The 22,899-nt window shown below is 38.0% G+C and overlaps 4 protein-coding genes across 4 annotated transcripts in view; 2 read left to right on the forward strand and 2 right to left on the reverse strand.

Annotated features, from left to right (window-relative positions):
• The first annotated feature begins 45 nt into the window (after positions 1 to 45).
• Positions 46 to 5,833, forward strand: tmem234 (transmembrane protein 234). The gene is made up of 5 exons (XM_061743893.1): positions 46 to 123; positions 1,770 to 1,921; positions 2,013 to 2,079; positions 4,654 to 4,746; positions 4,946 to 5,833. Exons 1-5 carry the CDS (start codon positions 111 to 113, stop codon positions 5,023 to 5,025), a joined length of 405 nt encoding a protein of 134 aa, XP_061599877.1. The 5' UTR covers positions 46 to 110; the 3' UTR covers positions 5,026 to 5,833.
• Positions 5,758 to 12,610, reverse strand: dcdc2b (doublecortin domain containing 2B). Its single transcript, XM_061743892.1, has 13 exons — positions 12,327 to 12,610; positions 12,130 to 12,181; positions 10,690 to 10,760; positions 8,715 to 8,846; positions 8,487 to 8,621; positions 8,214 to 8,253; positions 8,009 to 8,074; positions 7,615 to 7,774; positions 7,399 to 7,508; positions 7,199 to 7,267; positions 6,594 to 6,638; positions 6,387 to 6,464; positions 5,758 to 6,281 (listed from the first exon to the last, which is right to left on the reverse strand). Exons 1-13 carry the CDS (start codon positions 12,608 to 12,610, stop codon positions 6,252 to 6,254), a joined length of 1,272 nt encoding a protein of 423 aa, XP_061599876.1. The 3' UTR covers positions 5,758 to 6,251.
• Positions 12,611 to 14,135: 1,525 nt separating this feature from the next.
• On the reverse strand, positions 14,136 to 19,732 carry iqcc (IQ motif containing C). The gene is made up of 5 exons (XM_061743282.1): positions 19,685 to 19,732; positions 18,456 to 18,599; positions 18,071 to 18,380; positions 16,182 to 16,303; positions 14,136 to 14,441 (listed from the first exon to the last, which is right to left on the reverse strand). The coding sequence occupies exons 1-5, from the start codon at positions 19,730 to 19,732 to the stop codon at positions 14,406 to 14,408; spliced, it is 660 nt and encodes a 219-aa protein (XP_061599266.1). The 3' UTR covers positions 14,136 to 14,405.
• Positions 19,733 to 20,026: 294 nt separating this feature from the next.
• The window catches only part of fancm (FA complementation group M), a 46,188-nt gene continuing 43,315 nt past the window's right edge, over positions 20,027 to 22,899 (forward strand). Inside the window, exons 1-2 of the mRNA XM_061744227.1 lie at positions 20,027 to 20,736; positions 20,819 to 20,991. Coding sequence (XP_061600211.1) covers positions 20,073 to 20,736; positions 20,819 to 20,991 — 837 coding nt within the window. The 5' untranslated portion in view covers positions 20,027 to 20,072. The remainder of the gene's footprint in view (positions 20,737 to 20,818; positions 20,992 to 22,899) is intronic.

The following is a 22,899-nucleotide window of genomic DNA, read 5'->3' on the forward strand; positions in this document are numbered from 1 at the left end:
CTGAAGAAACGCGAGTATTTTTTTTTTTAAGTGTTCACTAACAAGCGAAGACGAGTTCTGGTCTTGAATGAGACTCTAAATGGACTGTTTACAATGATGTCGGCGTGACAATGGTGACTGTCGGTGAGTGGAAACTATCTACATTAAATGCACGACCCGTGATATTTACAGGGAGCTTTATTTCATATTTCAGTTTGAATATATATATATATTCCGTTTCTTCTTTAGCATTAATTACATACCTTAGCCCATGCTAAGGAAGTAAGGTAGCCCGTAAGACTAACCCACAGGTACCAGAATATTCTGCTTTTTGGGCTGTTTCAGTCGCTATCTAACATCTATGGTTTTGATATGGAGTAATAATGGATGATCAAATTAGCTGGAAAGCTCATATTAAGCATGTACAAAACAAAGTTTTAAAGAGCATTGCAGTATTTAACAGAGCAAAACAGGTTTTGGATTACAGGTTCCTTCACATTCTTTACTGCGCACTAGTTCTTCCATATTTCACTCTGCAGAAATTTGGGGCAATAACTATAAAACTAGGTTACGCTCATTACTCAAACTTAAAAAGAGAGCAATACGATACATTCATTAGGCTGGATATCGAGATCACACTAACTCACTATTCTTACAATCTAAAGTACTAAAACTCATGGATTAAGTGGCATTTCAATCTGCAAAGTAATGTTTAAAGCAAAAAACCATTCGCTACCGGATAAGATTCATTATTTGGGAGGGAAGGGGGTTATAATTTAAAGGGTTTAAACATAAAATCTTTATTTGTTAATTTGTGCGTATATTTATATCATAGTTACAGATAACACTATTGGGTGAATGGGTAGATTTGTTCATATTTATGTACAGAAATGGGCAGCTAATTATATGTGTATGTATACAGGTATGTATATATATATATATATATATATATATATATATATATATATATATATATATATATATATATACATAGAGCAGATGCAGTTAATAAAGACAGTATAGTGTAAATAAGTATATTTATATAAATATTTATATGGGCATGTGTGTACAAATATATAGAATATATTATTAATATTAATAATATATAGATATTCAACTATGTGTATGTATGTGAGTATAATTACAGTATATACTAATAATAATACTGTTATTTAGCAGTGTGAATACAGTGTGTGAGTATTTATAAATACGGGTTAAATGATTAGTGAATGGGGGTAGGATTAAATAAGTTTACACTTCTTCCTACTCCTTTTTTGCACATGTAAATTAAGTTATCAAGTGCTAAAGGATGAAATTCTTTTTTTTTGTTGTTTTGTTTTCTTAAACTTCTCTTGAAGTGTTGTTTTTTACATGTACAAAAATAAAATAAATCAAATCAAAATCAAAAATATTATATTTATATCATAGTTATATTATATTTATGATAGAGCTTACATCTGGTATTAAACAGGTTGTTTTTGTAAAAATTATATATATTATACAAATTAGTGTATAGCATAAAAAGTAAATACAGACATATAATTTATGTTTAGTTGTGGAAAGGGGGTGGGATTAAATAAGTTTAAACTTCCCCCCACTCCTTTTCGAACATGGAACTGAAATATGTGTTTTGATGTTTTTTTTTTTCTTTATGTGGTGGAATGCCCACCTGTATTTGTTTTCTTATCTTTTTTCTTGTTTTTTTATACATGTTCAAAATAAACAAAACGAATGAACGAATGATATCAGTGCTAATTGAGATGTAAACAGCAGTGAGTGTGTATTTGCAGCGGAGCTGCTGAGTCTGGTGCTGGTGTCGGTGTTGTGGGGCTGCACCAACCCCTTCCTGAAGAGAGGCACAGAGGGGATGGAGGACGTGAGGAAACCCAGCAGACTCGCGCAGATCCTGGCCGACGTTAAGTTTCTCTTCCTTAACATCAAGGTATGTTTTAACACTATTAATAAGTTATTTACCATTTGAAATGACTGTTCTTTGAGTAGGCCTAATTAATTTTGTGTCCTGCTTCTTTTAGTACCTGGTCCCTTTCCTTCTCAACCAGAGCGGCTCTTTGGTTTACTACTACACACTGTCGACCACCGGTGAGAGGCATCATTATCCTAGGGTTGCCACCCGTCCCTTGAAATACGGAATTGTTACGTAATTGGGAATTAAAAGTTGCGTTCCGTATTGAACCAATACAGACATATATTATGCTCTTATTTATTGATGTCACAATATACAGGTGAAGGTCGGAAAATTTGAATATATTGCAAAACTTCATTCGTTTCAGTAAATTCAACTTAAGGTGAAACAAATATATTATTTCCCACTACATTCAAAGAGAGATATTTCAAGCCTTTACTTGTTATAATTTTGATGATTATGGCTCACAGTTTAAATTGTGGGTAAATATTTGGGGTTTGGAAACCCCAAATAAAAAAAAAAGGGAATATTTTATGAAATCAATAAACAATTCAATCATCCAAATTATAACAAATAAAGGCTTAACATATCTAGCTTTGCATGTAATGAGACTAGGTAATATATTAGTTTCACCTTTTAAGTTGAATTATTGAAATAAATTAACTTTTACACCATATTCTAATTTTCTGACCTTCACCTGTAGCTATATTCTACATCTGGGCTGATGTGGACATACATAGCATAGGAGGCTAGTTCAGTTGCTATATGGTTGGCTGTCTGTACAGTCATGCAAGTTCAATGCTATTAAAGCACTTTAAACTTTAAATTAAAGCATTTTGTTTTTTCACATAAAATAAACACATTTCTATGCAGTTTAGACGTTTTGGGGATGTCCTTTTTTTTTGGCACCTGCGCTGCTGAAACCGGGGCGTCCCTTATTTCTATTTGTGAAAGGTCGCAACCCTACATTATACATACCTGTCAAGTCTCCCGTTGTGGCCAGAAAACTACCGTATTTTACCCCTCTTTCCCACCGTCCTCCCATTTTAGTATTTTCCCGTATATTTCCCGTTTTATAATATAATCATTCCAAGGCATTCCCGTGTCTCTCCAAACTGATTTGCCACTAATCTCGCGAGAACTGCCACCTGATGTCGCCTGGTTGGCAGTTCTCACGAGGTTAGTGGCAACACGGGAGAAAACTCGGAACAACAAATCAGAGATGGATGGATGTAACGAGAGTGAAGGCATTTCAGCCAAAAAAGCAAAGACTTCGTGTAAATATCTTTAAAAATGGGAAACCGAATTTACTTTCCTATAGAGGAGCAGGATGGGGCTCAGAAACTGTGTCATCAGTCATTAATACCAGAGAGCCACATGAGTGAAAATTACAAATTAAAAGAAAATGTAAATGTTTCACTTGAAGACAATCAATGTATATTCATTGAAAATATTTAAAATAAATAAGTGGGCTTTAATTCCCTTTTGTGTTCTCATTTACGCTTTATTATAGGAATTACATACACAGGAATGTCTACAGCATTTCAGTGTCAACCAAGGTCGGCCTATCAGATTCTGAGCACATAATTGTAGTTTGTAAGCTGTTGACAGGTAGTTATTTTAGATTTCTCTTAAATCTGTCTTAAAATGTAACACTGGACCTCGGTTGGGTTGGTGGGACCGCGGGTGGCGGAAAATGTCCCTTATTTTTAAATCCAAAACTTGACAGGTATGTCATAAGACCAGGATGATACACAAAATGTAACTGACAAACTGACACAAAGACACCAAAATACAAAAAGACTTCTCAAATGTATTCAAAATGACCTTGGAATAAGTGAATGTTATGCAAAACATTTGCAAGATACAGTACAAAGGGAGAGGCCCAGAGACCCATAAACCCAGAATTCTTACAGGGATCCTTGGGGACTTTGGTTCAGGCACTGGTGCTGCTCAAATTAACACTAATGATAGCTCAGCGGTGCCATTAACCGTGTCTGTAAATTATTGCAATAAACTACTAGAGGGCAAGATGTGGGTAACCAAAATGTAATAAAGCTCAGATTATTAATTTTACTATTATTAATTATACTTGTGCTTTTCATTTTTTATGGTAATGCAGCTATGTAGATCTTGCCAACCCCTATTGACGTACTTAATTATGGAGACAGATGTGTTCATAATGAATCCAATAAGCATCCGAATTTCTCCACATGCACAGGCTCATCATGGCTCATCATGACCTGCACTGGTATGATCTCAAACAACTATGATTAGGTTTGAGTTGTTTTTGGATGGTTAAAATATGCTCATTAATGGCCATCATTCTGAGTAGTTTGTACTTTACTGTTTATCAGAACTATTCCTCCACAACTTTCCAAATGGAGAACTCTTTGAACTTTGACTATTGCATTGCCACAAAGTTGGAAGCATAGCGCTGTGCAAATTGCAAAGCTGCATCTTGAAGTAACATACTGAAAGTCCCTGAGCTCTTCAGAACGACACATTTTGGATCACAAATGTTTACAAATAGAGACTGCATGGATAGTTATTTCATACACTTGTAGCAATGGGTCTGATAAACAGACTCTGAACAAATACTTTTGTGCATGTAGTTGTATTTCACCATTTAACCAAAGGTTCTGGTACCGGTTGTGCCACTAAGGACATGCACTTCATATGTGGAACTATCTGTCTGTTTTTATGAGCCAGAACATTCCTCTAAAAAAAAAAAAAATGTTTTCATCCAGAACTGTCCCTTGCTGTTCCTGTGGCCAACTCTCTCACGTTCCTCTTCACTATGCTGACTGGCAAGTTACTGGGTGAAGAGTTTGGAGGCATAAGTGAGTTATTTATGTTTTTGTCAACAAAACATACTTTTTTTTGTTTGTTTCTAGAACAAGCATTTTTTTACTTATTGATGATCATTTTATTTCAAGTATATTTCTTTCTGCACTTATTTATTCCCTTTAAAAACAAAAAAATTTCCTTTTAAGATGCCTTTATTTTTACTTTCATGTCTTCATCCGTCACTCTCTGCAGAGGCTGTCGTGGGAATGTTCCTCACCATGGCTGGCATCACTCTGTGTGTTATAAGCTCCATGGACGACAGAAACATCTGAGGGACAGAAAATGGCCCAGCCTGTGCTCCAATGGACATCAGAGTTAAAGCAAATTGTTCTGGACTGTCAATGGATTCCTCACCAGGGTAGGAAAGGAGACCAAAGCTGGAGCTTGAGTAGGGCTGAAGGGGGCAATTTAGATTCAAGCAGCGACTCCTGAGAGCAACAATTCTGAGAAGTTTACCCAGATTAACTCAGCTCGAGCTTTAAAAACCCTGTCTCTGAAAAAGAAGTTGAAGGGGGTTGTGGGTTCGTGCAAGGTTCAGGCTATGGACTTGGACTAGATTTACGGTGGCCACAGAGAAGCCAGTGGTTGTTAACTTTTTTTGGGGGGCTCTGCTAGCCTCCATGTGACTGGAATTTGCACAGATACTATAGAGACAACATACAATTGAAGTCAGGGGTTTGGAGTGGACCAATCAGATGTCTCTTTCTGGTCTCAAAGAGATGTTTTGTGAGCAGCTGCTTTATGTCTGCTGAAGCCTGTGAAACAAAGCCAAATGCAGAAGCAGTTTTTTTTTTTTTTTTTTGTAAAAATTAAGAATAAGGCTGTTTTTCCATATATTAATAAACACATATCGTGCTGCTGTAGATGTTTCAGATTGAGTTTAGGGAACCAGAGACGCCCACCAGTGTTCAGTCTTGTCTAAAATGGTACAAAGATAAAAGACTGGCCAGATACATGGTAAGCTGTGTTTTTATTGTGACTGGATTTGATTACAGGAACCTGTACAGATGCCTTTGACAATGTTTTAATCTGTCCCTGTGTTGTTGCTCATATTTAAGTAATAAATTGTTGGCTAAGCAACTCTTCATCTGTTATGTTTCTCCAACACAGGCTTTTGCCAGACAGACTAAACCAGCCTAAAATCGGGTTTCTTATGTACACATATTGAATAAATGTCAGTGTTAGGCATCTGCACAGTGTCAACATCAGTATTATTCCCACTGAACAAGATGAACACAATTACAACAAACAGCACTTTGAAGGAAGGCAATATCAGGTGAGTGTTTTGGTGGGTTCTGTGAGTCTTGTTCATATTTCTGACTCATACAATTTGTCAAAAAGAAAACACAAATTATTGTTTTTTGGCTCATTACCACAATCAAAGTACTACCGATTCAGCCAAACACTCCTGTAGTTGCATTGTGGAAGTATCGTGATCACTCAGCCATCAGCGGAGAACCTGTGAAGATGCAGCGACCTGATTATGGTTCTGTCTTCCTCAGACTGATGGAGCTTCCTGAAGGTTCTCCTGTCACGGCAGAGTATTTGGTGTGAAAGTTATCAAGTAGATGATTTGAAGTACCTCGGTTATAGCGCTCATACAATATTCAAAGATGTGAAGCAGCAAACTTACCTGATTTTCCCTGATTTTTCCTTGTGAAAGGGGTGATGAAGAACCTGGCTTCAAAGATGTCTGTTTTAGCTCAGCCTCCTTTTGAAAAAAGAATAAAATAAAATAAACACAGATCGGTGACAGAGGACATTGTTTTTGTCCATGGACTCATCATAACCAGGTATATTCATTTATTTATTAGTTGTTTGAGTGTGTGGGTGTACGTACCAGTGTTTCAGCTGTGGACCCCTGCTCCTCTTCAGATGGTGGTGGCTTTCACACGGGAAAAATGCAAAACAAAATGTATTTATACATGACAGGTAAAGTGAGGCTTTTTCGGTGGAACGCGTCTATTAGGCAAAATTTAAATGTAAACACCCACTCATATACTCTAGCAGCTTTTCATTTTACTTGTGTGGGTGTGAATATTTATTTATTTTTGCTGCTCATCAAAATCTACACGTTTCTTGAGGACAACAAGAAACAAGACCACACGAAAGATCTGCGACACTTTCCTCCAAAGTGGAGAATGTCGCTCTTGGTATGCTGGTTCTCTTTTTTTTTTCCATTTAAAAAAATTAAAATATTCAATTTACATCATCAACTACATATTAATAATTTCTACATTGTCCTTTTTTTCTTAAAACATTCCAAACACATAATAAAGCATAACAACATTAATCCACTTTCCATGAAGAATACTGTGAATTATTAATTCATAATTTCAAAATAACATAATTTATACATTTTTTGGGGGAAGAATTTTCCTCACAGTCTGACTGTCAAAGACGGAACTATCCGCCTTTTCTCTCTGGAGATCACAAGCTGCCTACCTGCTGGGTGCTGTTCAGAGGATCCTCTGTGTTTTTTAAGTCTTCTTCCTCCACTATTTCTGCAACTCTCTTTAAAAAGACAGCGAGAATCAGCTTTAGATTTATCTTATACAACATATCTACAATATCCTACAAACAGAGCTCCTTAAGTGATATTTCTATGACGTCAGACAGAAAGGATCCAGGTGATAAAAGCTTACCTGGTCGATGGGAAGCTCAGTAGCCGTGTTTTCATCCTCCTGCACCTCCTCAGCTCCTTGGACTTCCTCTCTCCTTTGTCGCCCTGCTCCTTTGAACATGTTGGGCTCAACTATTCCAAATATAATTCAAGGACATGTTGATGAAATATATTTATAATAATGCAGACATATTTTTAAAATGAGGTGCATAGAACTCCATTTGACTGGAATCCTAACCAGATCCATTGCTGAGTGGTGGTCGAGTTTGTGTTCGGTTCTTGGAGATCTTTTCTGGCCTGGCAAACGTCTCCTCTGCTGCTTCTCTCTTGCTCATCTGCTGTGAGGATGATGGAGCTGCAGCTTCATCCCCCGTTGACTTCACCCTGCGCCCATCTGACTGAAATGCAATGCTTACATCTGAGTACACATTTAATTTACAGAGTATCAAATTTACATTTGACAAAAATACCTTATAAACTGTCGGTTAAACTGGTGTATAGGATGGATTAAGACCGTCAATTAGATGTAATAGGGATTGAAAGACTGAACAGATCAGGTGTGGGTGACTGTTTTTGTAATGCCTTATACGTGCATTGAATTTAAAACAGAAATAAGTTGTTTGTGTTTGGACCTCTGGGGAGTCGAGAAGTGCCGAGTCACTGTACTGGTCTTCTGGGCCTGTTCCTGCTTTCATGTTCTAGGAGAAAAACACAAGAAAAAACTTTGCCTTTTATTGTTTTTCACTTTTTTATTATTCAGAGTTGTCATTCAGACATAAAATGCTGTAAATTAAATGTACTTTGGAGTTTATCAACAATACTATTTTATTTTTTTACCTGAGCTCTCCTCAGCAGTCTCCTCTTCCCAGGATAATGTCTAAAAATATACACAAACAGAATTATATACACACACACACATATATACTGTATGTATATATATATATATATATATATATATATATATATATATATATATATATATATAACAAGTGAGGGATGAATGTGTTCATTGATGTTTTATTCAGCTTCTTATCTCTATTAAAATCCTTATTTCAGCTGATATCACTTAAACAGATTTACACACATGCAATTGCCCTTGCATGACAATACCTCTCTGTAGCTTTTGAAACCAACAGTTCCACATATGGAAGTTTCTTGAACCTCTCAGTTCCCACGGCAACGTAGCAGTGGCCTGTCTGCAGCTCCACAGCTGAGGACACGGCCACTCCTTCCAAAGAGCACAACCTGAAAAGAAATAATCAAAATATCTCCGTCTCTCTGTTTGGGCTCATCAGAAGCTACAGTATGTGGGAGGTTCTGGATGCCAGTGTTCCTGACCTGCGCACTGCTCCGGTCCGTAAGCTGACCTTCTCTGTGATCAGACTCAGGATCTTCTCCAGGTCCTGCCGCATGCTGCGAGGAATGATGAGCCGGAACGGAGGACACAGGAGATCTCCATTACGGAAAACACTGAGGAGAAACAGCATATTGCTTTTGAAAAGTTTGTCTGAAACAATACATGAAGTAAATGCTGACATAATAAGAAACTTGTGTAAGATGAGGGATTGAGAACTAAAAAGAGGGGTGGAGAATATCTACAGGACTGTCTCAGAAAATTAGAATATTGTGATAAAGTCCTTTATTTTCTGTAATGCAAAAATGTCATACATTCTGGATTCATTACAAATCAACTGAAATATTTGCAAGCCTTTTATTATTTTAATATTGCTGATCATGGCTTACAGTTTAAGAAAACTCAAATATCCTATCTCAAAAAATTAGAATATTCTGGGAATCTTAATCTTAAACTGTAAACCATAATCAGCAATATTAAAATAATAAAAGGCTTGCAATATTTCAGTTGATTTGTAATGAATCCAGAATGTATGACATTTTTTTTTTTTTTTTTTTAATTGCATTACAAAAAATAAAGAACTTTATCACAATATTCCAATTTTCTGAGACAGTCCTGTATAATCCTCTTTAAGATTACTATACTATTAAGCTCAGATACATTAGAATCTTCAAAGATAGTCCTTTCTTTAATTTTTAACCATTAAAATGGTGTGTCAATGGCTCCATAAGTCCTGTGCTGCTGAACTGGGGGAAGTACTCAGACAGATATTCAACCTTGGCCAGCAGCTAGCTCTGGATGAGATCCTGCATCGTTCCAGTTCCCAAAAAGAATGGCCTCAGTGATCTGAATGACTGCTGACCAGTGGCACTCACGTCTATCTCATGAAGACGTCAGAGCGGCTCCTCCTGCACCTCCTCAGGTCCCAGGTGCAACATGCATAGGACACCATGCACTTGGAGGATGCTGTTCTCCACCTTCTGCATCGAGCCCACTCACATTTGGACAAGGAAAGTGACACCATTGGGATCCTTTTTCTTGAACTCTCAAGTGCCTTCAATACCGTCCAGCCTCTTGTCCTTCAGGACAAGCTGGTGAGAGATGCGATTGGACCCCTGCCTGGTGTCCTGGTTCTTCAACCAGTGTGTCAGGCTGAAGGACATCACATCTGACGTTGTGGTCAGCAGCATGGGGGCACCTGGGGCTACTGAGCTGGCTCATCTCCTCTTCACCCTGTACACCTCTGACTTCTGCTGCAACTCTGAGATGTGCCACTAACAGAAGTTTGCAGATGACACAGCCATTGTGGGGTGTAACAGGGTCTGGTGTAGAACTTCTGGTGCAACACAAACCATTTGCAGCTCAACACCTCAAAGACTAAGGAGCTCGTCATCAACTTTGGGAAGTCCAGACCACGTTTGCGACCAGTTCTGATAGAGGGAGTTGATGTGGAGGTCGTAGCCAGGTACAAGTACCTCCGGCTGTGGTTAAGTGACAAACTGGACTGCACCAGAAACTGGGAATAGTGAACATGGACATCACTACGGACTGGTCAATAGTAAACTAGTTAAATGCAAACTGGACTGGGTACAATCATAACTGACTACTTGAGTACAATATAATAATTGTGCAATAGTTTTCTCCTGTACAGACCTTTTTAAGTTGATATTTTTGGTATATTATGTATTTTCCTTTAACTTTATATTTATATTCATTTATGGTTCTGTGCTGCTACTGGAACTCCTAATTTCCCTTGCTGCCCAAAGGGATCAATAAAGTTTTATCTAATCTAATTTAATTTCCTTCATTTTACATCGACACGATATGGGGTTGTGGATATCTGTCCCAAAAGTCGTGTTTGGTTTAACATTTGTTGATTACTTTCAGTGGTGATATACTGTCGATTTTAGATGTGATCTCAATATGGTAACTATAATTTTGTGTGTTTGCATAACTCACTGTATAATGCAAGGAACAGGTATAAACTCCTTCCATTTGGCTGAAACGTTCAACCTCTGGACGACTTTTGTCTGGAGGAAACATTCAGAAAATCATTTGCAAAGTAGTGCAGAACATTACAATGTTGTAATTTTCTCATCAATATAGGAATTTCCTCATCTCATTTATGCCAGCCCTGTCCTGCCTATCTATACGGTGGACATCCAGCACTTCCAACTCATTTGTCCCAAGCGTTGAATGCCTATTAACTATTCTGCTCGTATCAGCGAGAGTGTTGCAGCCATGGAAACGAACATCACTCTAAGAGTCCTCTCATGGCACATTCAAACGTCCCCGTCTGATCTCAAGCACCCTTTCCAAGCTCTTCACAGCCTTGCTACATATGAAACAAGGAGCCGATATCCTTTTCTGCCTTCGATGTGGAAGCCAATCAAAATCAACCACATCAGGAGAAAATGGTCATTACTGTTTTCAGCGAGGTGGCAAACATTTCATTAATTTACGGTGAGTATGAGCAGAGACGCAAGCTGTGAATTTAGCCCTTGGGCCTGCCTGGACATGCACATGGCCCCGATAGACCTGTGTGAAAGCTTTTTGTTTTTACCAGCAGGATCAAACACACACATACACACTTCCTGCACTGCTGCACAGCAACCACAGTCCACACATGTAGACTTCAGGACCCAAAGCCCCTGGCTAAAAGAAAAATCTGCTTTCCAAATGGCAGAAACCCAAGTCACACACATTTACTCTCCACAGTTTTATACTTTTCACTAAACACTGACAGTTTAAGACTTAAAAAAAACACTGTCTCTGAAAAACCAAGAGGTAATTCTTGCCAGGTCGTTGGAATACAAAGCAAGTACTTGTAAACATGAGAGGCTCGGGGCACTTATGTGCGTAATATGTAAAAGATGCCTCTTCGTGAACAATACCGCCCGTCCTCGACAGCATGTCCTGCTTTACGAAAAGAAAAGAGTTCGTATGTGGCTGAGAATCTTCTTCCTGATAAAAACATTCATAAGATTGAATATAATCTGCACATTTCTGAAAATATCCAGTTGTAATTAATGACGATAGTGTAATTTGAGAACCCTGCAAGTCGGAGGGACTGCTTGATGGACAGCACAGTCACAACCCTGTGATTTTCTAGTAATTTACATGGCAACCAGTGACATTAACAGGACGGTAAGCAAAAAGGGGTAACCTGTATCTATATTATGCTAATATTACAATTTTCTACCACTTTATTAGGAAAATAGTATTTTTGTCCAAGTTACAGCCTTCATTGTGCCAGACTTGGGAGGTGTGTAGATGGATCACACTTTACCCAGGTGGTACATTCCTCTTGGTTAGAGTAGGGTTAATGAATGATGGACTATGCTGTTGGTCTTATAACAAGAAGATTCAGTGCATATATTGTACACGTTAAAGCCCTACCTGGATTTCTTCGCGGTTGGCAGGCTGCTTTTTTGTTCCTACATTCAGGTAACTGCATAAAGGCAAAGATAACAACAATTATTGTAAGTTTTTTTTTAACTTAACTATCTATCTACTATTTAACTTTGAACTATCTTGTCAAATATATATCACAATGATCCCTGACAATGAGCACACCAAACATATTTTGAACTCACTCCAGTTTCTTGAACCTCTCAAAGCCAGCGGCCACATACTGGGCTCCTGTCTGCAGGTCCTGCAGGTCTGCGACCCTGTGGCCGTGCCTGGGCGTGTACAGGGTCCTGACCGCCAGGGGGGCCCCGATGCTCTGGGTCACCTCATTCAAAAAGGTCTCCATAGTGGCCACTTGTCGCTGGTTCACCACAAACCTCCGTCCACTGTAGAAGGGGTCACCATTCCTGTACACTACTACGCTCTTCACCGGAGGCAAGTGAGAAGTAGCTGCAGTGTTGGCAGCCATGTCTGGACGAGCAGTTACTGTCCACATACATATGCATTTAAAGAATTAAAAAAAGGATTTTTGAGTCCAAACATACAGCCTCATTCACTTTAATGCATAACACATACATCCACGTACACGCATCACATTTTTTTTACTCCCCCTTGCTCAACACCACTCTGTTCAGTCACTCACAAACTTAATGCAGAATAAGTTCAAGAAAGCCAAAGGTGAAAATCATTACCTTCTGTTGTTGTGATCTGTCTCAACTCCCACTCACCATGATCTGCTCTGCTCTGTACCCCCCTCACACGGGCACTACTACACTGACGGCGGTGAGTATTTCCTGGTTGCTATGGCAGCATAGCCAGCAATGACTGGCTTTGTTGGCCAAACCATCGGCAGAAACCACAACAAAAGAGACAGACAGAGGAGGGGAGAAAGGGTGGGACTCTGTATTGTAAGCTGAATCAATAAGATACCCCCCCTCACACCGGGTTGTCTGCTTTTACACAAAAATTATTGCCAAATAAAATGTGCATATTGATTAAAGTAGCTGATTCCAGTGGGCAATACTAAACACACTGTGGGTGGGGCGGGGGGAGTGGGACGGGGATATAAGGCCATTTTCAAACAATCTGGAGTTCATCATTGGACAATGAGAAATATCATTCACAGCTGGGGAAAAACAAACAAACAAACCAGGAGCGACATCTTAAATAAGTTTGCTTAAGGTCAAACTGTAACGCTCAGAAAAACTGCCAAAGGCGTTAGCGCTACGACTCAGACGCATGGCCTCAGTTAGTATGTTAAATGTTAAAGTTCATGAGAGTACAATTAGAAAAAACACTGTATGAAAACGGCTTATCGGGAAGTGCTGCACAGATGACACAAAAGTTAAAAAGTTTGGTCAAAACTAGTACAAATGTTTGGCAAAAAAGCCTCCAAAACAAAAAAAAAGACATAAAATCAATACTTCATACCAACTGCTGAACATGGAGGCAGTAGGATGAGGATTTGAGTTTATTTTGAAGATTGATTTTGCATTGTACAATCATTGAGTGAGCCATAACCTCAATGACATTAAGGAGCATTGTACAGAAAATTGGGGGAAAAAAATCCTGCAAATCCTTGGAACTGAGTAAAAAACAACTTAATCAAAAGAAATGTGGTTGGTGCAGTTTATTGAACATTTACCACCTACTCTGAGTGGCCACAGTAACACTAAAAGACAACAACTGACTGTCACCTCAGACACAAAATAACTAAACAAGACATTTTCCTGTGGAATTTTAAATTTGTGAATGTGATGACAAAAACACAAGGAAAACCTTTTAGAAAAATACACTTTATTCATTTTTACAAGATCTTACAATATACATGGGGGGTTGTATTTTATGTGATATACACTATTTCAAATAAAATTTAAGTTCCTGTTTTTAGTTTAGTTTAGTTTAGTTTGCACATAAAAATATACAACCGTTTTTAAAGTACAGACGAACAGTATGTAGAAAAAAAAAAAGGAAATAAAAAAAAAAAAACAATATAACAGAAAATGTGCAGGAGGAACCAAAAAAACCATAAGGGCTTGTCGACGCTCCTCCTATAATGAAACAAACAATATCTACAGAAATATGTAGAACATAGTACAACTAAGGAAAATAAGCTAAATTACTAGAAAACAAAAACAGGAATCTAATGAGGGTGTGCAGAGAAGTACTGCTGTTTGTTTGTAATGTTTCTCACATCTTGAGTTGAGAGACAGTAGTGACAGGAGTCCTGAATTTTCAAGTCCAGTTCACGTTAGTTTTTGCTGTCAGGAGACGCTCAGTCTGTCCTTTAGTGATAAGTACTGTATAGGAGAAAAGGAAACATTAAAACCATTATGTAGCACATTTTCCTCAAAATAAGAACATTTTTGTGTGTTATAGTAGATACACAAGTAGTTTTGAGTTATTTGTTGAAGGTCATTACCTACTTTACTTAAGAACCTTATATGGAGCTGATTAAAACATATCAGAATGCATACAAAGCAATCATCTTTTGTCTGAGTTCAGTTTTACTTTGCAAAAGGGGATCTTTGTGCGTCCTACTTCTAATCTTGACAAATCAACACCTTGAGTTACCAGGTGCTTTGTGGAAACAAAACTATGGATTTAATGGGAACATCCAGACTACTAGAAAAATATCTAGTGACCTAAAATGAGACAGATAAACATATCACCTCTTGACGGAGATGAAAACCGGTTGAACCGGTTCAAGTATGCATTGTTCGTATACACACGTGGACAAAATTGTTGGTACCCCTCAGTTAAAGAAGGAAAAACCCACAATTCTCACTGAAATCACTTGAAACTTACAAAAGTACAATAAATAAAAATGTATTGAAAATTAAATAATCAAAATCAATATCCTTGAAGCTGATAGTGATGCGACTCATGAAGTGACACACAGGAAGCAAAGTTACAGATTAATCTTCGTCTGTGACTGATAACAAATGAAACTTTGCCTCACTACAGACACATTATTGGTGCGGCTGGTAACTTATGGATTTGTGGCTTTGTTTATTTTTGCAATATTTACATTTAGCATTTTACTGATATTAAAAAAATAGAAACAAGTGCAAACAAAATGTAAAATAAGGAAAAGGGAACATAAAAAGTTAAACTAAGTCAACAGGGACATATTATTTCATACTGGAGTCTGGCCTTCTTTATCAGCAGAAATACAGCCTTTTGTGTTTTGGTTTTATTTTTGTGAAACTGGATGAGGTGAGACAAATAGCAAAGAGAAATTATTTGCCAGTGCAACAATATTTTTGACTTTCAATCATTAAAGGCTGATTGTTATTCAGTTTTGGAACAAATTACTTTTCTTTTCCTTTTAAACTTTTCCACGAACAGAAAGTACTGCACCACAACCACAGTACCACAATATTTCATTTTCAAAAGTTGAAGTATGAAGCCCATCTAGCAATTTCTTACATTCTTTACTTTTAATAAAATGATGTCTAAACTGTTTTATTAGTTCTTTGATAACAAAAAAAGTTGTAGATCGTAGACTATTTTATGGTTAAGTAACAGCAGGATGAGGTATTTGGGAATATGTAGCGAAGGGTGAACAATCAATATCCATCTTGTCTCAAACTGTTTCAGCTTAGATACACAAGTACTATGGTCCACATGTGAACAAATTAGGAAGGTCTGACTGCAGATTGGAGGTTAAAAATTATATTTCTTTCAAAACTTACATCAAAAATTTAATTGCAAAAGCACAGGTCCAAATCTTTTGATCAGTAGAGAGAGAGCACTACAAAGCATCCAAAGCCTCATCATATTAACCCCTTTCCAAGATAATTGGCTGGAAAGTGTGAGCCTGCCATCACAACACATTGACAATCTCCAAAAATCCACAGGAGTTAATTTAGGAAATTAGATTTAACCTATGCCTTTTTTTTTTAAATAAATGCTGCACACAATTTTCATATCATTGAAAACATTTACTCTTGCAGTAGACGCATTTACGTTACAGCTGGAGACTGAATAAATGCATAAAAGTACTACATCTTCATATTCCTGGGTAGATCTATTACCTTTTTCCTGCTGTCAATGGCCTGCTGGAGCCACAGAAGCTCCATGGTCAGTGTGTTTCTATGGAGACGCAGGGCCTCTGGGGTACGGGGCACCTCCTGTGCAAGACAGCGTTGCTGAGAACCTGCAGGATGAATTGCAAATTGAACAAGACTCATGAGGCTCCCTTTTCTCAGCTTTTTCTGCAACATTTTTAATTTAAGTCCACATGTGTAAATTATGTGGGAAAACATTGATTTCAAAAGCATTATTTCCTCTTCTTTCTTTTACTTTATAAAACAATGTAAAATATTTAATTCCCGGCCAAAGCAAAGAACCGACGTACAAGCCGTTTAAATGCATGATCTCTGCAGGGTTGTGGAATATCTGATGGCCATTTTTGTGAGTCTCTCATTACAAAAATAACCAAGTTGAAAAGGAAGCAGTCATGAAGCTCTGCCACGAAAGAACAGTAATAGCATCGCAAAAATTAAAAGTCATCTGACAACTAATCTAGTTCATTGATATTTTTTTTCAATTCAATCCGCTCACTCTATGAAGTGGACTGGTGAAGCTGGAAACTGAGTGTAATGAACCAGCAATTCTGTCTGAAGTCAGGCTAACATTAGATATAGTAACATGATTTGACTTTACTCACATCCATTCTCTATTAATAATAAAGTAAAAAGTATTTACTTTTTAACAACTTGTACTTTTTATTATTTTACCTCTTTTCTTATCATTGTATCTGTTATTTACTGTTTAATTATGTCTTGCTGCTTTTAATGTTGATGTAAAGCACTTTGAATTACCTTGTGTTGAATTGTGCTATACAAATAAACTTGCCTTGCCTTGCCTAAAAGATCTAACATGTCCTGATAGCTTTCGCCCCTTTGAATAGCATTCACATTCCCACTTGTCTTAAAAAGCACTATTGAACTTTTAAATCTCAAGTCTTCTAAAATTTAATTTCTGTTTCTGTCCCTTTTTACTGCTTTTTTCACCTAATCCTTGCTCTTTTTACTGTATGCACACTCTTGGACAAATATGGATATATTTAGTAAATAGAATAACTTAAAAAATACATACCTCCACCAAAACTCTACAATTCAAGGCAAACTTTTCTTGCAGATTAGTTATGAAAAACTACAATAGTTTAAGTATTTCTCAAGTATTAAGCAGAAACAAATACAGTTGTGTGAAAAAGTGTTTGCCCCCTTCCTGATTTCTTATTTCTTTTGCATTTTTGTCACACTTAAATGTTTCAGATCATCAAACAATTTAAATATTAGACAAAGATAACACAAGAAAACACAAAATGCAGTTTTTAAATGAAGGTTTTTATTATTAAGGGGGGAAAAAATCCAAACCTACATAGCCCTGTGTGAAAAAGTGATTGCCCCCCCCCCCCCCCTGTTAAAACATAAATTAACTGTGGTTTATCACACCTTTGGATGTTCATTCATCATGCTCGAAAACCATCCAATGTGGCTGAATTACAACAATTCTGCAAAGATGAGTAGGCCAAAATTCCTCCCCAGCGCTGTAAAAGACTCATTGCCAGTTATTGCTAATGCTTGATTGCATTTTGTTGCTGCTAAGGGTGGCCCAACCTGTTATTAGGTTTAGGGGGCAATCACTTTTTCACACAGGGCTATGTAGGTTTGGATTTTTCTTTCCCTTTGATAATAAAAACCTTCATTTTAAAAACTGCATTTTGTGTTTACTTGTGTTATCTTTGTCTAATATTTAAATTTGTTTGATGATCTGAAACATTTAAGTGCGACAAACATGCAAAAAAATAAGAAATCAGGAAGGGGGCAAACACTTTTTCCACAGAACTGTAGCCTTACCTGACAACTAACGTCCTGCAATACAACAATGTACACTTAATGCTGAGTACTGTACAAACCTTTATGAGGGTGACTGCTCATGTCGAGCTCCAAACTGCTCCAGATGGAGGAGGACCGTCCTGTGCTCTCCATCATCCCTCCATCTGTCCTCCCAGCAGAGTCCTGTCTCTGTCCTTTTCCATCTCCTCTCACAGAGCTGCTGGGTAAGCACTCTGGTGACTTGTCTCGCTCGGCTTCTTCTCTCTCAATCAGGGAACTTTGCTCGCCTCTCTCTTCTATTAAATATATTGAGCTCTGGGCAGCACTGACATGTAATCCTGGCCCTGAAGTCTCGCGAGAACAGATGCCAGGACGAAGACGTGGACCTGCCTGTTGATGCATGGAAAATAGACATAAGAAAGGGACTTTTAAACCACACTATCAAAAAAAGAGACTGATACTTACAGTATCTGCGAAGTGGGGGGTGGAGATAATCTTCTCAGTCCAGTTTAATTGGGACAGATTTCCATCTATCTCATTCACGATCTCCTCAAAATCCTCCCGCGCACGTCGGACTTCGTATCTTGTTAGGTATCCACGTGCACGCGCCTAACAAACAGAGGACAGTAACAATTAGGGTTGCCACCTTTCAGAAATAGAAATAATGGATGCCCCGATTTCAGCAGCGCAGGCGCCAAAAAAAGGGACAACCCCAAAACTTCTAAACTGCATAGAAATGTATATATTTTATAGGAAAAAACCAAATGCTTTGATTTAAAGTCTAAAGTGCTTTAATTGTATTGAACTTGCATGACTGTACAGACAGCCAACCATACTAGCAACTGGAATAGCCTCCTATGCTATGTATGTCCACATCAGCCAAGATGTTCTGTATGCAGGTAAATATAAATATATATATATATATATATATATATATATATATATATATATATATATATATATATATATATATATATATATAAATATAGCTACAGGTGAAGGTCGGAAAATTAGAATATGGTGTAAAAGTTAATTTATTTCAATAATTCAACTTAAAAGCCAAAACTAATACATTAGATAGTCTCATTACATGCAAAGCAAGATATTTTAAACCTTAATTTGTTATAATTTTGATGATTGAATTGTTTATTGATTTCATAAAATATTCTAATTTTTTGAGATTTTTTTTTGTGGGGGGGGTTCATAAACTGTGAGTCATAATCATCAACATAATAACAAATAAAAGCTTGAAATATCTCACTTTGCATGTCGTGGGAAATAGTATATTCGTTTCACCTTTAGTTGAATTTACTACGAATGAAGTTTTGCAATATATTCAAATTTTCCGACCTTCATCTGTATATTATGACATCAATAAATAAGAGCATAATATGTGTCTGTATTGGTTCAATACGGAACGCAACTTTTAATTCCCAATTACGTAAAGATTCCGTATTTTAAGGGGCGGGTGGCAACCCTAGTTACTAACAATAGTAACAATGTAATGCAGCATATTAGTAGAGTATAATGTAACGTAGGAAGACAATCAATGCTTACAACTAGCCTATACTAATTTCCGGAGTTAACGAAGTAGAGAGATCGAGTTAAGTAAAAGACGGAAAACTACTGCACTTATAAATATGCAGTTTGTTGCTTTAATGTGTAAAAGCGACTAACTTAAATGTGTTTGTTACCTGAAAAAGGGTGGTTATTCGCTCCAGCGTGCTTGTGTCCATCACCATGTTTACATGACGCGCTGCTGCCGAGCGCGGGAGTGAAACTCAACTGTTAGTTTATTTCCGGGATCAAACGTCAAAATAAAAGTATACCATTGTGAAATGATCTTACACGTTTGCAATTACGTGTTTAATGTGTATATGTATTCTCAATTCATGATTCTGTGAAATAGATAGACTCCTAGAATGAGTATAGAGGTTATTTAAAGTGTTACTATGGTCGCGGTATTATATTTTGAAAGAACGCGTCACCAGGAAGTGACCTCATGTTTGTGTTGAGTTTGTAATGTTGCAGTTTAAGCACATGGCACTTTCTCCGTAAAATGCTGCCCCATAACTGGAGAAAATGAGTGGAGGTTCAAATCAGAGAACTTTGTTCCAGACTTGGGGAGCCCCCGTTCCTCAAAACAAAGCTGCTCCACCGAAAAAAGATGGTAAAAAGTCCGCCGGAGTGCGCAAAGGAAGCTCAAGCAACTCCGTCCAGGTAGCAACAGCACATCCTCCCAGAAATCCTCTATGGACTGAAATAGGGCAAGATAGTTCTGAGAACCCGGTGAGGACTGGAGGCGAGGTACCCGAAAATGAAGATGACGACGATGATCTGATGGTGGTGGCTGTGTATGAAGCTGAAAGGAGCCTGCAGCTTGACAGTACTAACTTGTGTCAACCCCCAGCCCTCCCTGCTGCTTCTTCAAGCACACAGACTTACCCAGACCTCCCTGGGTGTGACAGCTCTTCTGCTAAGGTGTGGATTTATCCAACCAACTACCCACTCAGGGAGTACCAGCTGAAGATGTCAGAGGTCGCCCTGTTTCAGAACACACTTGTGTGTCTTCCTACTGGGCTGGGGAAAACCTTCATAGCCTCTGTGGTCATGTACAACTTCTACCGCTGGTATCCAGCAGGGAAGATTGTGTTCATGGCTCCCACCAAACCTCTAGTGGCCCAGCAGATTGAGGCCTGTTATAACGTGATGGGAATCCCTCAGGCACACATGGCCGAGCTGACAGGTATGAAACCCATGATCCAAAACCCAAAATGACACTCATCGTTTCTCTTGTTTAGCAAATGTTAACCACCTTCATCCCACAGGTAGCACAGCTGCAAAGCAGAGACAAGACGTGTGGAGGTCCAAGCGTGTCTTTTTCCTCACCCCTCAGGTCATGGTGAACGATCTGTCCAGGGAAACCTGCCCGGCCAAACAGATCAAGTGTGTGGTGATTGATGAGGCTCATAAGGCACTTGGAAACCATGCCTACTGTCAGGTACACAAATCTCTTTATTACAGCTTGAACATACTATATATTGTAACATGATCCCCTACATCACAGCTTCAAAGTTAAGATTTTAGTTTTTATCGTAGACAGTTACTTACTTAATTCTAAAGAAACACTACATTTTGTCACATTAAATGACAATGAGTATACAGTGTCAAGGAAAAGTATATGGACACCTTAGAATTACTTAGTTTTCCATCTACACATTTGCTGTCTATAAATGTAATCTGCGTTTCATCGAAGACACATAGGGCCCGATTTACTAAGATCCTAAATAAAGAGTACTAAATTGCGTGTGCACTGAAAAAGTTTGCGCGTGCTGTTGTGTTTTGCGGGTTATCAACTAAGATTGCGTGCGCAATTGATAACAGGTGCAAACCTCAGTATTTAAATGAGGTGTTGCGTGTCTTACGGTTTGCGGCGCAAACTTTGCGCCATGGAGAGTGGATGGAAAGCAGGATATAGTTGCAAGCGCAAAATGAAATTTGACGAGTTGGAGTTATAGAGATATTAGTGGAAGAGGCAAATTCTTGTATTCAGCACCCCTGCCGTGAAAAGCACCCCCTCGTATATTCAATGATAAGTAGACCAAAAAAAAAAACAACACACTGACACTTCAATATATTTATATATACACACTCACACAAACACATACTTAGGAGTTTATATTATATATACTTACAAATATTATGGAAGACAACACAGTAAGCAGGCTATTAATTAATGACATCAATAACCATTTACCCGATTTTTGTTATGTGTGACTGTGATTGTGGGAAAGTATGACTATTGTGGAATCCATGAGCGCATTTAAACATGAATCATTAACACAAAACTGGACGCTAAACAGAACGTGACACGGAATGAGAATATCATTTTTGTCAGACGAGGGGGGGCTTTTCACGGCAGGGGTGCTGAATACGGCACAACACCGGGGTATGACAACTGCAGAACAAGTATAGGCGCACAATAAGAAACACTTTTTTCTCCATGAAAACACGTGATTTATTTATTATCACAAATAAAAAAATGAATGTGCCTCCTGTGGCAACCTTTTGCTGAATAATACTCGATTTAACATTCAAATAAAATATTTCTCCTTTTGCATGTGGAGATTAGCACCTTCCTTTCGAACGTATTAAATACAGACGCAATCACAATTCCCGCAATTACTTTCAGGCTTGGTAAATCTCATTGCGCGTGGTAAATGGACCAATTTGCATCTTCCCCTCCCAGTATTTAGCGATTTCTGGCGGGTACGCCCCATATTGATTATTCATCAGGGCAAAAGTACTAAATGAATTGCGTGTGCTATTTTGCGCATTTGAGAGGCGCAGTCCTCTTTGCACGCGGTTAGTAGATCAGCTGGCACTTTGGTTTGCGGGTGCTGTCAAGTTTGCACACGTTTTTACACACGCAAACCTTTAGTAAATCAGGCCCATAGTAGGCAAACATAATGCCCTTAAGCTAATAACACCTGAAGAGTTATAACTTTTGTTGAGTCAAGTTTGAACACATTCATTTATCATCTCCAAAGGTGGTGGAAAAAGTGAGGGAATGCTTGGAGTTTACATCTGGTCAAATCTTCAAGCAATAGCTTTTGGTCGCTCTGGATCAGACATGCACAATGTTCAGGGGGAGAAAACAGTTTCAGCTCAGCTTCAGCTCAGACACCTTTGTGGGATGTCTGGTGTGAATCCCTCTTATTGGGGCACTCTGGTTTTTTCTTCTTGGCTTTTCCCACAGCTTCCATCACATTCAGCTATTTGTTCTACCAAGTTTTGCACAGTTTATGCTGATATCCTGTTTGTTAACAATGCCACATAGTGGATGGGTTTCTTTTTGTTTTTTGAACTTTCTGCATATATATTAAGTCAGTGGACTGAATAGGCTTTT

This window comes from Cololabis saira, chromosome 16, assembly GCF_033807715.1.
Source record: "Cololabis saira isolate AMF1-May2022 chromosome 16, fColSai1.1, whole genome shotgun sequence".
Lineage (NCBI taxonomy): Eukaryota > Metazoa > Chordata > Actinopteri > Beloniformes > Belonidae > Cololabis > Cololabis saira.